At 47.1% G+C, this 13,174-nt stretch overlaps 2 protein-coding genes across 8 annotated transcripts in view; one reads left to right on the top strand and one right to left on the bottom strand.

The window, feature by feature from the left end:
- The window catches only part of MKRN2 (makorin ring finger protein 2), a 29,287-nt gene extending 24,387 nt beyond the window's left edge, over positions 1-4,900 (bottom strand). For 2 of the 6 annotated variants that reach the window (XR_010589422.1, XR_010589421.1), the window contains exons 1-2: positions 4,708-4,900; positions 3,227-3,355 (exon numbers count right to left, since the gene is read on the bottom strand). Coding sequence is in view for 4 of the 6 variants with exons in the window: in XM_005309075.5 (XP_005309132.4) it covers positions 3,227-3,355; positions 4,708-4,874 (296 nt within the window). In the remaining 2 variants the exon portion in view is untranslated. Of the gene's footprint in view, positions 1-3,226; positions 3,356-4,106; positions 4,411-4,707 lie in introns of those variants that run through there. The other 4 variants (XM_005309075.5, XM_065553102.1, XM_042849580.2 and 1 more) reach the window with 4 other exon arrangements.
- Positions 1-13,174, top strand: part of MKRN2OS (MKRN2 opposite strand) — a 53,493-nt gene that overhangs the window by 24,745 nt on the left and 15,574 nt on the right. Inside the window, exon 1 of one of the 2 annotated variants that reach the window (XM_005309094.4) lies at positions 6,906-7,255. The exons of the other annotated variant lie outside the window; for it this stretch is intronic. Coding sequence (XP_005309151.2) covers positions 7,038-7,255 — 218 coding nt within the window. The 5' untranslated portion in view covers positions 6,906-7,037. Of the gene's footprint in view, positions 1-6,905; positions 7,256-13,174 lie in introns of those variants that run through there. 2 annotated transcript variants of the gene reach the window in all.

The raw sequence follows: 13,174 nt of genomic DNA on the forward strand, positions 1-13,174 counted from the left end.
CTGACCCATGTGATAGGCGGAGACCACCTTCGGGAGGAACGAAGGGTGTGATCAGAGCTGGACCATATCTTTATGAAACACTGTGTACGGGGGCTCGGAGGTCAGGGCCCTGAGTTCCAAGACCCGCCTAGCCGACGTGATCGCAACCAGAAAGGCCACCTTCCATGAGGGGGGTGACCAGGAGCATGTGGCTAGCAGCTTGAACGGGGGCCCCATGAGACGGGCCAACACCCAGGTTTAGGTCCGACTGCAGGACTGGGGCCCATACAGGAAGAGACAATCCAACCCCTTAAGGAATTGGCCAGTCATAGCATGGGAGAATATTGTGGGGCCCTGCACCGGCGGATGGAAGGCCGATATGGCTATCAGGTGCACCTTGACTGACAAGGGCGCCAGGCCCTGGGCTCTAAGGTGGTGGAGGTAGTCCAGAATAAGCTTAATCGGGGCAGCCACCAGGGAAATGCCCTGCTTGTCCGCCCATCTGGAAAACCGAGACCACTTTGCCAAGTAGGCTCGGCACATGGAGGGCCACCTGCTTTCTAGGAGGATGTGCTGAACCCCTTCAGAGCATGTCCTTTCCTCCCTACCTAACCATTCACAGCCACTCCGTGAGATGGAATGCCGCTGGGTTGGGGTGGAGGAGGCGGTCCTTGTCCTGGGAGAGCAGGTCTGGGCGGGACAGCAACGGCCATGGCAGGGCGACCGCCAGGCCTGTGAGGGTCCCATACCAATGCTGCCTGGGCCATGCCGGGGCAATCAGAAGGACCCGGGTCTTGTCCATCTTTATCTTTTCCAGGACCTTGCAGTTCAGCGGGAAAGGGGGAAAGGCATAGAGAAACTTGCTTGACCAGGACAGGAGGAAGGCATCAGAGATGGTGCCCCCTCACCCCTGAGCAGAACCAGGGACAGCAACAGTTCTGCTGAGTCGCGAACAGATCCACCTGGGGAGTTCCCCACACTTGGAAAAGTCTGTGCATCTCCTCTGGGTGGAGAGACCACTCATGTTGAGAGGAGAAGTCCCTGCTCAAACGATCTGCCCTCTCATTCCGGGCGCCCGGCAGATGGAAGGCCTGTAGGCAGATGTCATAGGCTATACAAAAGTCCCACAGCCTAAGAGCTTCGCAGCAGAGGATCAGGCCTCGCTTTGCCTGTTGATGTAGAACATCGAAGCCCTGTTGTCCGTGAGGACCCTGACAATCCGGCACTCCAGGTGTGAGCAGAAGGCCATGCACACCGGCTGTACTGCCCTGAGCTCCTTGACGTTTATGTGGAGGGTCAGATCCCGAGCTGACCACAGACCTTGGGTCTGAACGTTCCCCACATGAGCCCCCCATCCCAGGTCCGACGCGTCGGACACCAGTTCCAGCAACGGGGCCCTGCCCCTGAACGGGACCCCTTGGAGCATGTTTCTCGGGGAGGACCACCACCATAGGGAGGTGATTACTGGCTTGGGCACCAAGAGGACTTTGTCCATCCAGTCTCTGGCCCGGGAGAACTCCGAGGCCAACCAGACCTGGAGGGGCCTCATCCTGAGTCTGACATGATGGACCACATATGTGCATGCCAACATGTGACCCAAGAGCTGGACACACACTCTGGCTGTTGTCACCGGAAACCTTGTGACCGTGTCTATGAGCCCCTATCTGGTGGGAGGGAGGCTTTGGCCGACGAAGTGTCCAGAACTGCCCCGATAAACTCTATGCGTTGTACCGGAACTAACTTGTTTACCAACAGGCCCAAAGTGGTGCATGTGGACAGAAGGAGTGCCATGTGATCCCACACCTGCGATCGCGAGCTTGACCAACCAGTCGTCCAGACAGGGGAAGATCTGGACCCCCCGGCGCCTGAGGTAGGCCGCCACCACCGACATACACTTTGTGAATACCCTGGGGACTTTGTATCCGTTTGTTCCTTGCTAACAGGAGCCATATTTAGCACCATACTCTTTTGCAGATGCAAAAGTGTGCTCCCACCAGGACTGACTCTGGTAACAAAGGACAACACCCATAGGGTTTCATTGTGTCTAGAACTAGGATTTGATGGCTTAGGATCCTTCAGTATCAAAGTTTTTGCCTTTACTTCAGGAGCAAAGGACAGTACTTTCAGCAGGATACACTTTTTATTCCCTGAGAGCTGAGAGTTGACACAGGCTTCTCAGTACTCACAGAACCAGTGGCTATGGAACTGGATGGTTTATCTGCTAGTGCATCCTGAAGCAGTAAGGCTTGGAGCTGATGCTCTTCGCAAGCTATTGGGGTGAAGGTACTGCAGAATGAGAACTGTGAAGGTTGTCGACCTTCCCCCCTCCCCCCAATCACATATGGGCATCCAAAGTGAGGAACACAGCAGGACAAGATGCACACCTCTTAAATCCTACCCACTTCCCCTTTGGATCCATCATAGTATCTGCACACCCACACCAACGTGAGTGAACAAAAACTAATAAAAATACTTTATAAAGAAAACACACTAAAACGTCTAACATTAATACTAACTGAGAAATCTAAGCTAACTTCAAAGTGGTCAGATGCAGGATGGAGCAACTTGGAAAGGTGCATGAACTGTACTGATATCTGACAAAACAATATTTTAATTTCTATAGCACCGCTTATTTAAGGAACTCAAAGCAATCAGCCTGGTGAGGTCAGATTATCCCTATTTCACAAGAGGTTAAGGCCTAAACTTTGTATTAACATTAAAATTTCTATGAAACAAATCAAGAAATTCAGCATAAAAGTTCCACAGCAACCTTAACTCGGTCCCCCTTTCCCCCCACAGCATCCGAATAAACAGGCATAACTCTACAATTTATTATTATTTGTATTACAGTAGCAGTCAGAGACCCCAGTTAAGACCAAGCCACCATAGTATTCAACACTACAAACATGAGATGACATGGTTTCCTAACTAAAAGGAACTTGCCGTCTTTAAAAAAAAAAACCACCACAAAACTCAAGGACAAAAAGCCATAGGATCATTAAGATTAATGCAGAGCACAAACATACAAAACCAGGAAACTGCTGAGTACCCAATTTATCCATCAGGAGCGCAATGTTTGCCTTTCATGTTGGTTTTATAAGCCTTTCATTATCTTACTCTTTTTTATAAACGCATCCAATGTATCTTTGTTGCTGTTCCTTTATTTCCTAGAGTGCACAAACCTATTATCTGCATCTTTTCTAGTTGTGGGGAACACACACTATACTAGAAGAGTGGCAATTTTTACCTGCAGCGAGCTCCATAGGCACATTGTCCTTTCTGGTAGTATCTGCAGACAGTAGAGGGTTTGCTTGTAGTTAAGTCATGTGAAAACAAACACCTGCTTCCTTCTCGACACACCCCTTGCATATAATACCTGAAGGGATAAATGGTTATAGCCACAGAGATCAGTTACGTACGGTAAACTAGGACAAACACTTATTTTCCAGAGAAAGGTTTTGAAGAGCCTTTCTCTCTCAATCCTGCCCTTTGTTCTCCATTGCAAGAAAAATCCCAGATAAAGGATTACACCTGGGGAAACGCAGTTCTCTATACTCCTAACTCCAGCTGGAAATTTAAATTAGCCACTTTAATCACATTATGCAACACTTCTGGTTAACACCTTCCTAAAAGGTCCTGTTAGTAAATCACTAAATACTTTTAAATAGGTGCAGCTGAAATACACAGATTCTTGGTCACTGAAAACAAATATTTCCTTTTTGCATTCTTTATTTTAAAAAGGTAGCAGTAATGAGCACTAAATAGCTCATAATTAAACAGAGCAGAAATACAAGAGAAACTATTTCATAGTGTTACTTTCAACTCTCCATCCCCATGTAATTTTTTTAAACCAGGGAGCAGTATTATAGTAAATTGACAATAACGACACAAGGCAAACACTGGTCCCTCTAACAATTTGTTTTAATTAACTCAGTTTTTCTGCAAGTTGCTCAGGAGATGGCCAGATGCAAAAGGCACAATACGCTGGGAACTGAAACCCAAACAACCAAAAAGCACCGCTCTGTAAATCCAGAGGAAGAGACAGATCATTGACATTAGGGAGAAACAAACCCCGACCCCGTAAGCATGACCCCCATACAAAATAACTCGTAATCTGCAGCTTGTACCACGTAGCTGCGCTTAGAGAGCCCGGCAACCTGACAGGACCCGACTACAAGCGTCGGGTCGGGACTGCGAACAACCCGACCCCTGGGCTCCAGTCCCCTCCTTCGGCCGCTCTGGGCCGGGGGGCTGAAGTGAGCCCCGCTCCAATCCGCCAGCGGCAGCCCGGCCAGCTCGCTCCGAGCCCGCTTGGCAACGCGCTCGTTTGTCCGGCCAGCTCGGCTAAGGCTGAGGGGCCCGGGCCCACAAACGCCCTGTACAGAGCCGCGTTCGCCGGCCGTTTCCAGGCAGCCCCGTACGGCCCCGCGCGCCGGGCAGCGCGACTCGCCAGGGACTGGCCTGGCGCCGCGCCGCACGGCCGGTCAGACCAACGGCAACCCTTGGGCTGGGAGGCGCCATTTCCAGACGCTGCGGCACCAGACCGGGCCGCCCCGGAGCCGGCTCCAGCTGCCGTCCCGCCGGACTCCTGGCACAAAGGCCCAGTGGGCGCCGCGCCCAGAGCCGCGGGGCAGAGCGCGAGTCCCGGCGGCCTGGTGCGACAGCGGGGCGGGGGTCGAGGGCACTGCCGGGACCCGCCGCCAGCAGCTGCGTCGCCCCCACTCTCACCTGCAGGTCACCTCCTTGGTGCTCATGTCTCCGCTCCCCGGCCGCCCCCGCCGGCAACCGACGCGCTCCCCCCGCGCCGCTCGCTCTTGGTTGGTTCCGCTGAGCCCCGGACTCCTTCTGAGGGAACTAACGCCCCCTGGGAAACTCTTCACAGCGCACTGAGCCATAGAGACAGAGGGAGGGGCCAGAGCGTCGCTTCCGTGAGCCATAGAGATGCAGGGAGTCAGAGCGTTTCCCTCCTCAGCTATAGACACGGTGTGGGGCGCCCTCTGCTCAGACCATAGCCGTCAGGATGAGGAAACCGCCCACAAGCCCTTGAATCCAGAGTACCCGAGACAGGCATACGGAGAGGAGAGCAGAGCGCTCCCCTCCCCCTGACATGGATGGATGCAGACAAGGGGGCACCGTTCAGTGCCTAGGCAGGATTAGTAGAGTCAAAAGTACCTGGTTCAGGTGGTGCCCTCGGGTCTCCGTGGCAGGCACAGTGAGGCCAGGGGGAAGGTTTCCTGTTTGAGTTATCAGCAATGTCTAGCCCGAGGCCTGCCCCCCCAGGTTGTTAAGGGATTAATTCCTGGACACCTCACTGATGTTCTGTGAGCACCATACACCTTGGGGTTGCCAGTTTTGGTTGGATGTATTCCTGAAAGTTTCATCAGGTCAATCTTTAATTAAAGATTAATCTCATTCTGGAAGATTCCTGGACAATCCTGAAAATTTGGCAACCCTAGGTGAGGGAGGGAGGTCTTTAACAAAGGCTTTCTTTATCCAAACCATTCACTAGTCATTGGAGTTCATGGGGCAATAGCACAAACCAGGAGTTTAAAACTTACTGAAAAAAAATCCTATCCTTTCCAAGTAGCTCAACTTTGGTTTATCAAAATGTTGTGGTGTTGCCATTTCACCAGTTCTCTATCATGCTGGAGATTTTCAGGCTAAACAAGACCTGATTAATATAAAAAGCACATAGGGTTAAAAAAAGAAAAAAGAAAAACCATAACAAAACCCTCCCATTTCAGGCTCTTTTTACTCCATTATGGAAAAAGTAAAAAGGCATAAACTCAGTATCCTTTTCTGTTGCAGGTTAGCCTCAGGGACACAACTGTGTAAGTTCTGTCCTCACTACCTGTGCCCCAGATTTCATTCTGCCTATTTTGTTTAGTGACTGTAATTTAAAGGAGGTGTATGTGTGTCACTCAGGACAGAATTCAGGCCAGGCTTCAGATCCTGCAATTTTTACAGTAGTGAAGAAATATCCAGTGCAAGGAATAATAATAAAAAAACCCTAAAGCAGTTGTGAATGGTCTGGAATTTAGAAGTAAAGAATTCTGTCTAGAGGTGGCTTACCTCAGTGTCAGGCTTTGGATATTGGTAAAAGGTGTTACAGCAAGCTCATGTAGGAGCAACAAAGTGATCACAGAGCTTGTTTATTAAGTTCTTATGTAGAAAACAAAGCAGTCACTGGAATTAGTTCTGTTACATATTGTGAGGAAACAGCTATTACTGGTATTTATTCATAAAGCAACAACACAGAAATTAGCTGTACACAAGGCATAGAATGAATACAGTACCTGCCTAGAAGAGCTCACAACCTGGAAGTCAAAAGGAATAAGATAATGACTGCATTGAGAAACCCAGAGCAAGGGTTAACTACTAGAGAGAGTGGAGTCACACCAGGGTTAAGTTTGACCCTGTAATTTATGAACCGTAGGATAGTGAAGATTACTACATATACATACACAGAATTCAGAGCTAAAATAGAGATAACAGGTTTGGCTTATTACTAGAAAAGCAGCACAGATAAAGCTAAGAATGGTATTAGAAAGAAAAAGAAAAAACATTTTTTTAGAAGCTACGGCGAGGAAATGATGCAAACACAATTCAGCTTTAATACCTGTAAGCAACACATGAGCTTGTTTAGCCTGTATTTTCTTCGCTGTTGAAGAACATTGTGTTGTATATGTACTTTGTATTCTAAACTGCTAATTGTAAAACCTACAGATACACAGACCTAGAGGGGATGATCAAGAACTGAACCAAAGCAAAACTGTGTATATCATCTCACTGAAAAACCTTTCAACCCAATTCTTAATGTAGTATAATATTAAAATGAACACTAGCTCTTTAAGAGGTTGTCCAAACATTATGTCTCCAGTTACTAGTTATCCTAACACTGAGTGGTTAAGTGGGCTGTCATTCTGAATGACATCACTGAATAACATCCATTCCTAATCCAGTGATCCACCTGGGCTCTGGGTGAGACGGTGGTAGGCAGCAAAATAAGGTAGTTTCAGAAAACTTCCCTCTATTTGCACAAGTAGTTGGCTGAAACAATGCAGTCCTTGGACGCAGAGAAAGGCTTAATCAAATTCAGCCATTGTAAGAAGGACATATTTTGTTTCTACGTGCCCAAGCTGTGCCCTGTTTGTGGGCAGAGTCTAAACTACAGGAGACTGGAAGATGCACCTGTCAGCATTCCTAGCCCATTTGTCAACGGGCATAGGCAGAAATGTTCATTTTTACTTAAACCTACTACAGGAACATTTCTTAGGTATGGATATTTTGTTTTGTTACCATTGCTAAATGAAGTGTTTCCAAATGTTTGCTTATAGCATTTGCTTACATTAATGTATTTACTGCTTCCAGTGACCTGATCCTACAAGTAAAGAGTTCCACCAAAGCCATTGGAACTACTCAGGTGTGCAAAACCTACCTGATTAAGGCCTTGCAGGATCAGGGAAACTCCCAGTTAATTCAATGAGAGTTTTGCCTGAGTAGAAACTGAGTAAAATCCTCAGGATTTGTCTCTTTCATGGTAATTTTTCTAATATGTATCAAACTGAACACACTGTGTATGTATATACACAGGAACATGGCTGTTTTTTTTTTAAGATTGCTTGGACCATATTGTATTATGGATTACATAGGGGAGTTCTGATTTAAAATCTTATGTAAATTACATGACATTTTATTCAGACACTAGAATTAAAGATGATGTTGAAAGATTTTATATATGTAAAACAATGAGTTATAAATGTATACCAGTTTTCTCCCTTAGAGGAAAGATGCCAGTGTTTACTACTTTTAAAGAATGAGTTTTCAATGAAGTCAAATTGAATGAAGTTCCTCTCCCAGAACCTCCTTCCGTCAGTTTTAGTGTCAGAAAGAGGCAATCTGGGCCTTGATTTTTCATCTATGAGTGCGCCAAGGCTCTGCAGTGTGATGTACACTACGATTCTGGAGTTATTGTTCTGCTCATCCCTCCCTTGTTGCTGGATTTTTCATTTAAATACATTTTTCTTTTAAAGATAAACTTCCTTGAAATTATGACAACCTTTTTTAAGGCCTAAACATGCTACAATCTATTAAAATAATTCAAATTAAATTAAAAAACAACACCCACCAGGCATTACATGTTTTCTGCCAAAGCTTTAAAGAAAGCCAAAGCACAGAACTGGTGGAAATCACTGGCTAAGTACCTGGGACCAGTTTGCTGAAGTGCAATACCAGCTTTTTGACAGCGGTTGCCTCTTCTGCAGATAAAATGTTTTCTTCATTCTAGTTTATTCAACTAGTTCCTTGCACTGGCTAGAGCTCTGGTAGGCAACCTGCAGGCCACCTGCGGCCCATCAGGGTAATCTGATTGTGGGCCACGAGATGCTTTATGTTGACGATCTGCAGGCATGGCCCCGGCCAATGGCAGCTGCAGGGGGCCATGCCTGCGGATGGTCAATGGCAGCAAAACGTCTCGCAAACCGCAATCAGATTACCCTGATGGGCTGCATGTGGGCCGCAGGTTTCCACCACTGGACTAGATCATTCAAAGTTGAAAAACCAACTGGGAGTTGAAAAAATAAGAAAGTTTGTTTTCCTCTCCACTCTATGAATAAAAACAAGGGCAGAGAGAATGAGATCTACTATAGGCATGCAAAAACAACAAGGAGTCTGGTGGCACCTTAAAGACTAACAGATTGATTTGGGCATAAGCTTTCGTGGGTATCCAGCAATTCTCCAAAAAGAGCCATATCTCAGGAGTTTAGTATATCTACCCTACACATACCCACATCATATATAATTTGAAAGCTTATGTTTGTTTAGATGAGATATGATTTGGAGCTGTCAAGGGGTGCCATACATCCGTAGGCGAGATGAAACAATAGTATAAAAAATGATAGCATAATTTTTGTACCGTTCCAGGAACACTGCAATACGACTGACTGTAGTTTTTACTGTTTAAATTAATTTCAACACCTTAATGTTATTGGTCAAAGCTACCAAACAAAAATGCATTACAAGATTTTTGTTTTGCATGGGCAAGTTTTTTTTTTTAGAAATGATGAAGCTGTTTAGCATGTGGCAAAAATGGTGAATATCAACATTTTCAGTATACTAATATGAAATGTTTTCACATTGCATATTCTTGTCAAAGTAGCTTACAAATTATTACAATAGTTTTCTATATTTTCAGTTGAAATTTGCTGACCAGATTAGTCTCACAATGAAGGTTGTGCACAGTTGGAGTAGATTGTATGACCATAGTTTATACTGCATAGTGGGTAGATATAAATATATATGAGTTCCTACTATAATGCTTCTTCATTTGTTAGCTTTTGTACTTACAATGTAGCTGCTAGTCTGCCTGATAGACTGTTTTAATATGTAACTGCCTATGCATGCAGTACTAACCTTTGAAATATTTTAGAAACTAGCTTTTTAATTCAGTGACATTTAAGTATTAGATGACAATAAGCAGCTTCCTACTGAGATTCAATCAAAATGTTCAGTAAACAAAAATGGCAATTTTGATACTAACATATAGATCTACTTTAACATAAGTTTGTATACTTGTACAAAATGAAAAATGGTGGTGGTGGTAATGCCGGCAATATACTTTGGGAATTTTACCTCTACTAGGAAGTTATAATACATGAAGACACGAAGGCCTGGTCTACACTACGACTTTAATTCGGATTTATCAGCTTTAATTCGAATTTACCCTGTAACCGTCCTCACAACGACGCTATTTATTTCGATGTAAAGGGCCCTTTAAATCGATTTCTGTACTCCACCCCGACGAGCGGAGTAGCGCCAAAATCGATTTTAACATTTCGAATTAGGGATAGTGTGGCCGCAATTCGATGGTATTGGCCTCCGGGAGCTATCCCACAGTGCATCATTGTGACCGCTCTGGACAGCAATCTAAACTCGGATGCACTGGCCAGGTAGACAGGAAAAGCCCCGCGAACATTTGAATTTCATTTCCTGTTTGCCCAGCGTGGAGAGCACAGGTAACCACAGATAGCTCATCAGCACAGGTAACCATGCAGGCTGATAATCGAAAAAGAGCACCAGCATGGACCGTGAGGGAGGTACTGGATCTGATCGCTGTATGGGGAGAGGATTCAGTGCTTGCAGAACTTCGTTCTAAAAGACGAAATGCAAAAACTTTTGAAAAAATCTCCAAGGGCATGATGGAGAGAGGCCACAATAGGGACTCTGAGCAGTGCCACGTGAAAGTCAAGGAGCTCAGACAAGCGTATCAAAAAACAAAGGAGGCAAACGGTCGCTCCGGGTCAGAGCCGCGGACATGCCGCTTCTACGCCGAGCTGCATGCAATTCTAGGGGGGGCTGCCACCACTACCCCACCTGTGATCGTGGATTCTGGGTCGGGGATAGTCTCATCAGCGACGCCTGAGGATTCTGCCGATGGGGGAGAGGAGGAGGAGGAGGAGGAGGAGGAGGATGAGCTTGCAGAGAGCACACAGCACTCCGTTCTCCCCAACAGCCAGGATCTTTTTCTCACCCTGACTGAAGTACCCTCCCAAGCCAGTACCGAAGACTCTGACCCCATGGAAGGGACCTCAGGTGAGTTTACCTTTTAAAATATAAAACTTGTTTTAAAAGCAAACTGTTTTTAATGATTACTTTGCCCTGAGGACTTGGGATGCATTCGCGGTCAGTTCAGCTACTGGAAAAGTCTGTTAACGTGTCTGGGGATGGAGCGGAAATCCTCCAGGGACATCTCCATGAAGCTCTCCTGGAGGTACTCCGAAAGCCTTGCCAGAAGGTTTCTGGGCAGTGCATCTTTATTCCCTCCTCCATGGTAGGACACTTGACCACGCCATGCTTGCAGCAAGTAATCTGGTATCATTGCCTGACAAAGCCTGGCAGCGTATGGTCCCGGTGTTTGCTGGCATTCAAGCAACATCCGTTCTTTATCTTGTTGTGTAATCCTCAGGAGAGTGAGATCACTCCTGGTAACCTGGTTGAAATACGGGAACTTAATTAAGGGGACAGAGGTGGCCGTTCCTACTGGGCTGTTTGCCTGTGGCGGAAAAGAAATCCTTCCCTGCAGTTAGCCAAGCGCAGATGGGAAATTGGCCTTGAGTTTTTCGCGTTTGGCTAGCAGGGAACTTCCCTGTTACCAGCCACGCGGTGGGGGGAGGGGTACCGTGATCATCCCAGAGAATTCATGGCGGGAGGGAGGCGGGGGGGGGGGTTAGTTTGGTGCCTGCAGGGATCTTCCCTGATACCAGCCACGCGGTGGGGGGGAGGGGTACAGCGATCATCCCAGAGAATTCATGGCGAGAGGGGGGGTGGTTAGTTTGTTTTCTGCTGCTGCTGCTGAATGTTAACAGAAAAACCGCAGCACTCTACAGGCTATGCTTGGTATGTGGGAAAGGAGGGCGCAGAAGCTGTAAAACAATGGCTTACCATGGCCGCATGCAAGCCAAATTCTGTTGCCCAGACCTGTGATCTCTAGCAGCAAAGCCACAGGCACTCAGCATTAAGAGGCAAAATGCGACCTTGCACAGAAATCACATGTGCTATGTAATGTGAATAGTGTTGGTCACCGTGAAAGAGTATAAGCATTGTTCTGCAAAATGTAGCTTTTTAAACAATTCTCTCTTTTTTCCCCTCCCTACAGCAGCTGCAAATTCCTCAAGCCTCCCTCCTCCATCCCGAAGGTTATCACAGATAAGGCGTCGTAAGAAGAGAACGCGAGACGAGATGTTTTCTGAAATTATGGAATCCAGCCGCAGTGACAGAGCTCATCTGAATGAGTGGAAGGAAACAGTTTCAAAGTATAGGAAAGAAGCCAGTGAACGTGAGGACAGGAGGGACCAACGTGAGGACAGGAGGGACCAACGTGAGGACAGGAGGGACGCTCGAGATGAGAGGTGGCGGCAGGAAGACCAGAGGAGCAAGGATGCAACGCTGGGGCTGCTGCGTGAGCAAACAGACATGCTCCGGCGTCTGGTGGAGCTTCAGGAATGGCTGCTGGAAAACAGACTGCCGCTTCAGCCCCTGTTCCACCCTCCCCCCTCCCCATGTTCCGTATCCTCCTCACCCAGACGTGTAAGAACACAGGGGGGGAGGCTCCGTACACCTTCCCATTCCACCCCAGTAGACAGCCCAAGCAAAAGGCTGTCATTTTTTTAACCTTTTCTTTGTGGCTTTTTCCTTCCCAGCAATCCTCCTCCCAAATACCACCCGGGTTCCCTCCCTCTTTTTCTAATCTATTAATAAAGAATAAATGATTTTTAAATGATAGTGACTTTATTTGGTTTGAAAGAAAGCTGGGGGAAGGGGGAGGGTGGGTTCCTTACAGAAAATGAGTCAATAAAGGGGGCGGGTTTTCATGAAGGAGAAACAAACAGATATTTCACACTGTAGCCTGGCCAGTCATGAAACTGGTTTTTAAAGCTTCTCTGATGCACAGCGCTTCCTGGTGTGCTCTTCTAATCGCCCTGGTGTCTGGCTGCGCGTAATCAGCAGCCAGGCGATTTGCCTCAGCCTCCCACCCCGCCATAAAGGTCTCCCCCTTACTTTCACAGAGATTGTGGAGCACACAGCAAGCAGAAATAACAATGGGGAGATTTCTTTGGCTGAGGTCAGAGCGAGTCAATAATGATCGCCAGCGACCTTTTAAACGGCCAAATGCACATTCTACCACCATTCTGCACTTGCTTAGCCTGTAGTTAAACAGCTCCTGACTCCTGTCCAGGCTGCCTGTGTATGGTTTCATGAGCCATGGCATTAAGGGGTAGGCGGGGTCCCCAAGAATAACTGTTGGCATTTCAACATCCCCAACAGTTATTTTCTGGTCCGGAAAGTAAGTCCCTTGCTGCAGCCCTTTAAACAGAGTAGTGTTCCTGAAAACGCGAGCGTCATGAACCCTTCCCGCCCAGCCCGCGTTGATGTTAGTGAAACGTCCCTTGTGATCCACAAGTGCTTGCAGCACCATTGAAAAGTACCCCTTGCGGTTTATGTACTCGGTGGCTTGGTGCTCCGGTGCCAAGATAGGGATATGGGTTCCGTCTATCGCCCCACCACAGTTAGGGAATCCCATTGCAGCAAAACCATCCACTATAGCCTGCACATTTCCCAGAGTCACTAACTTTCATAGCAGCACCTGAGTGATTGCTTTGGCTACTTGCATCACAGCAGCCCCCACAGTAGATTTGCC

Source organism: Chrysemys picta, chromosome 7 (assembly GCF_011386835.1).
Source record: "Chrysemys picta bellii isolate R12L10 chromosome 7, ASM1138683v2, whole genome shotgun sequence".
Classification (NCBI taxonomy): Eukaryota; Metazoa; Chordata; order Testudines; family Emydidae; genus Chrysemys; species Chrysemys picta.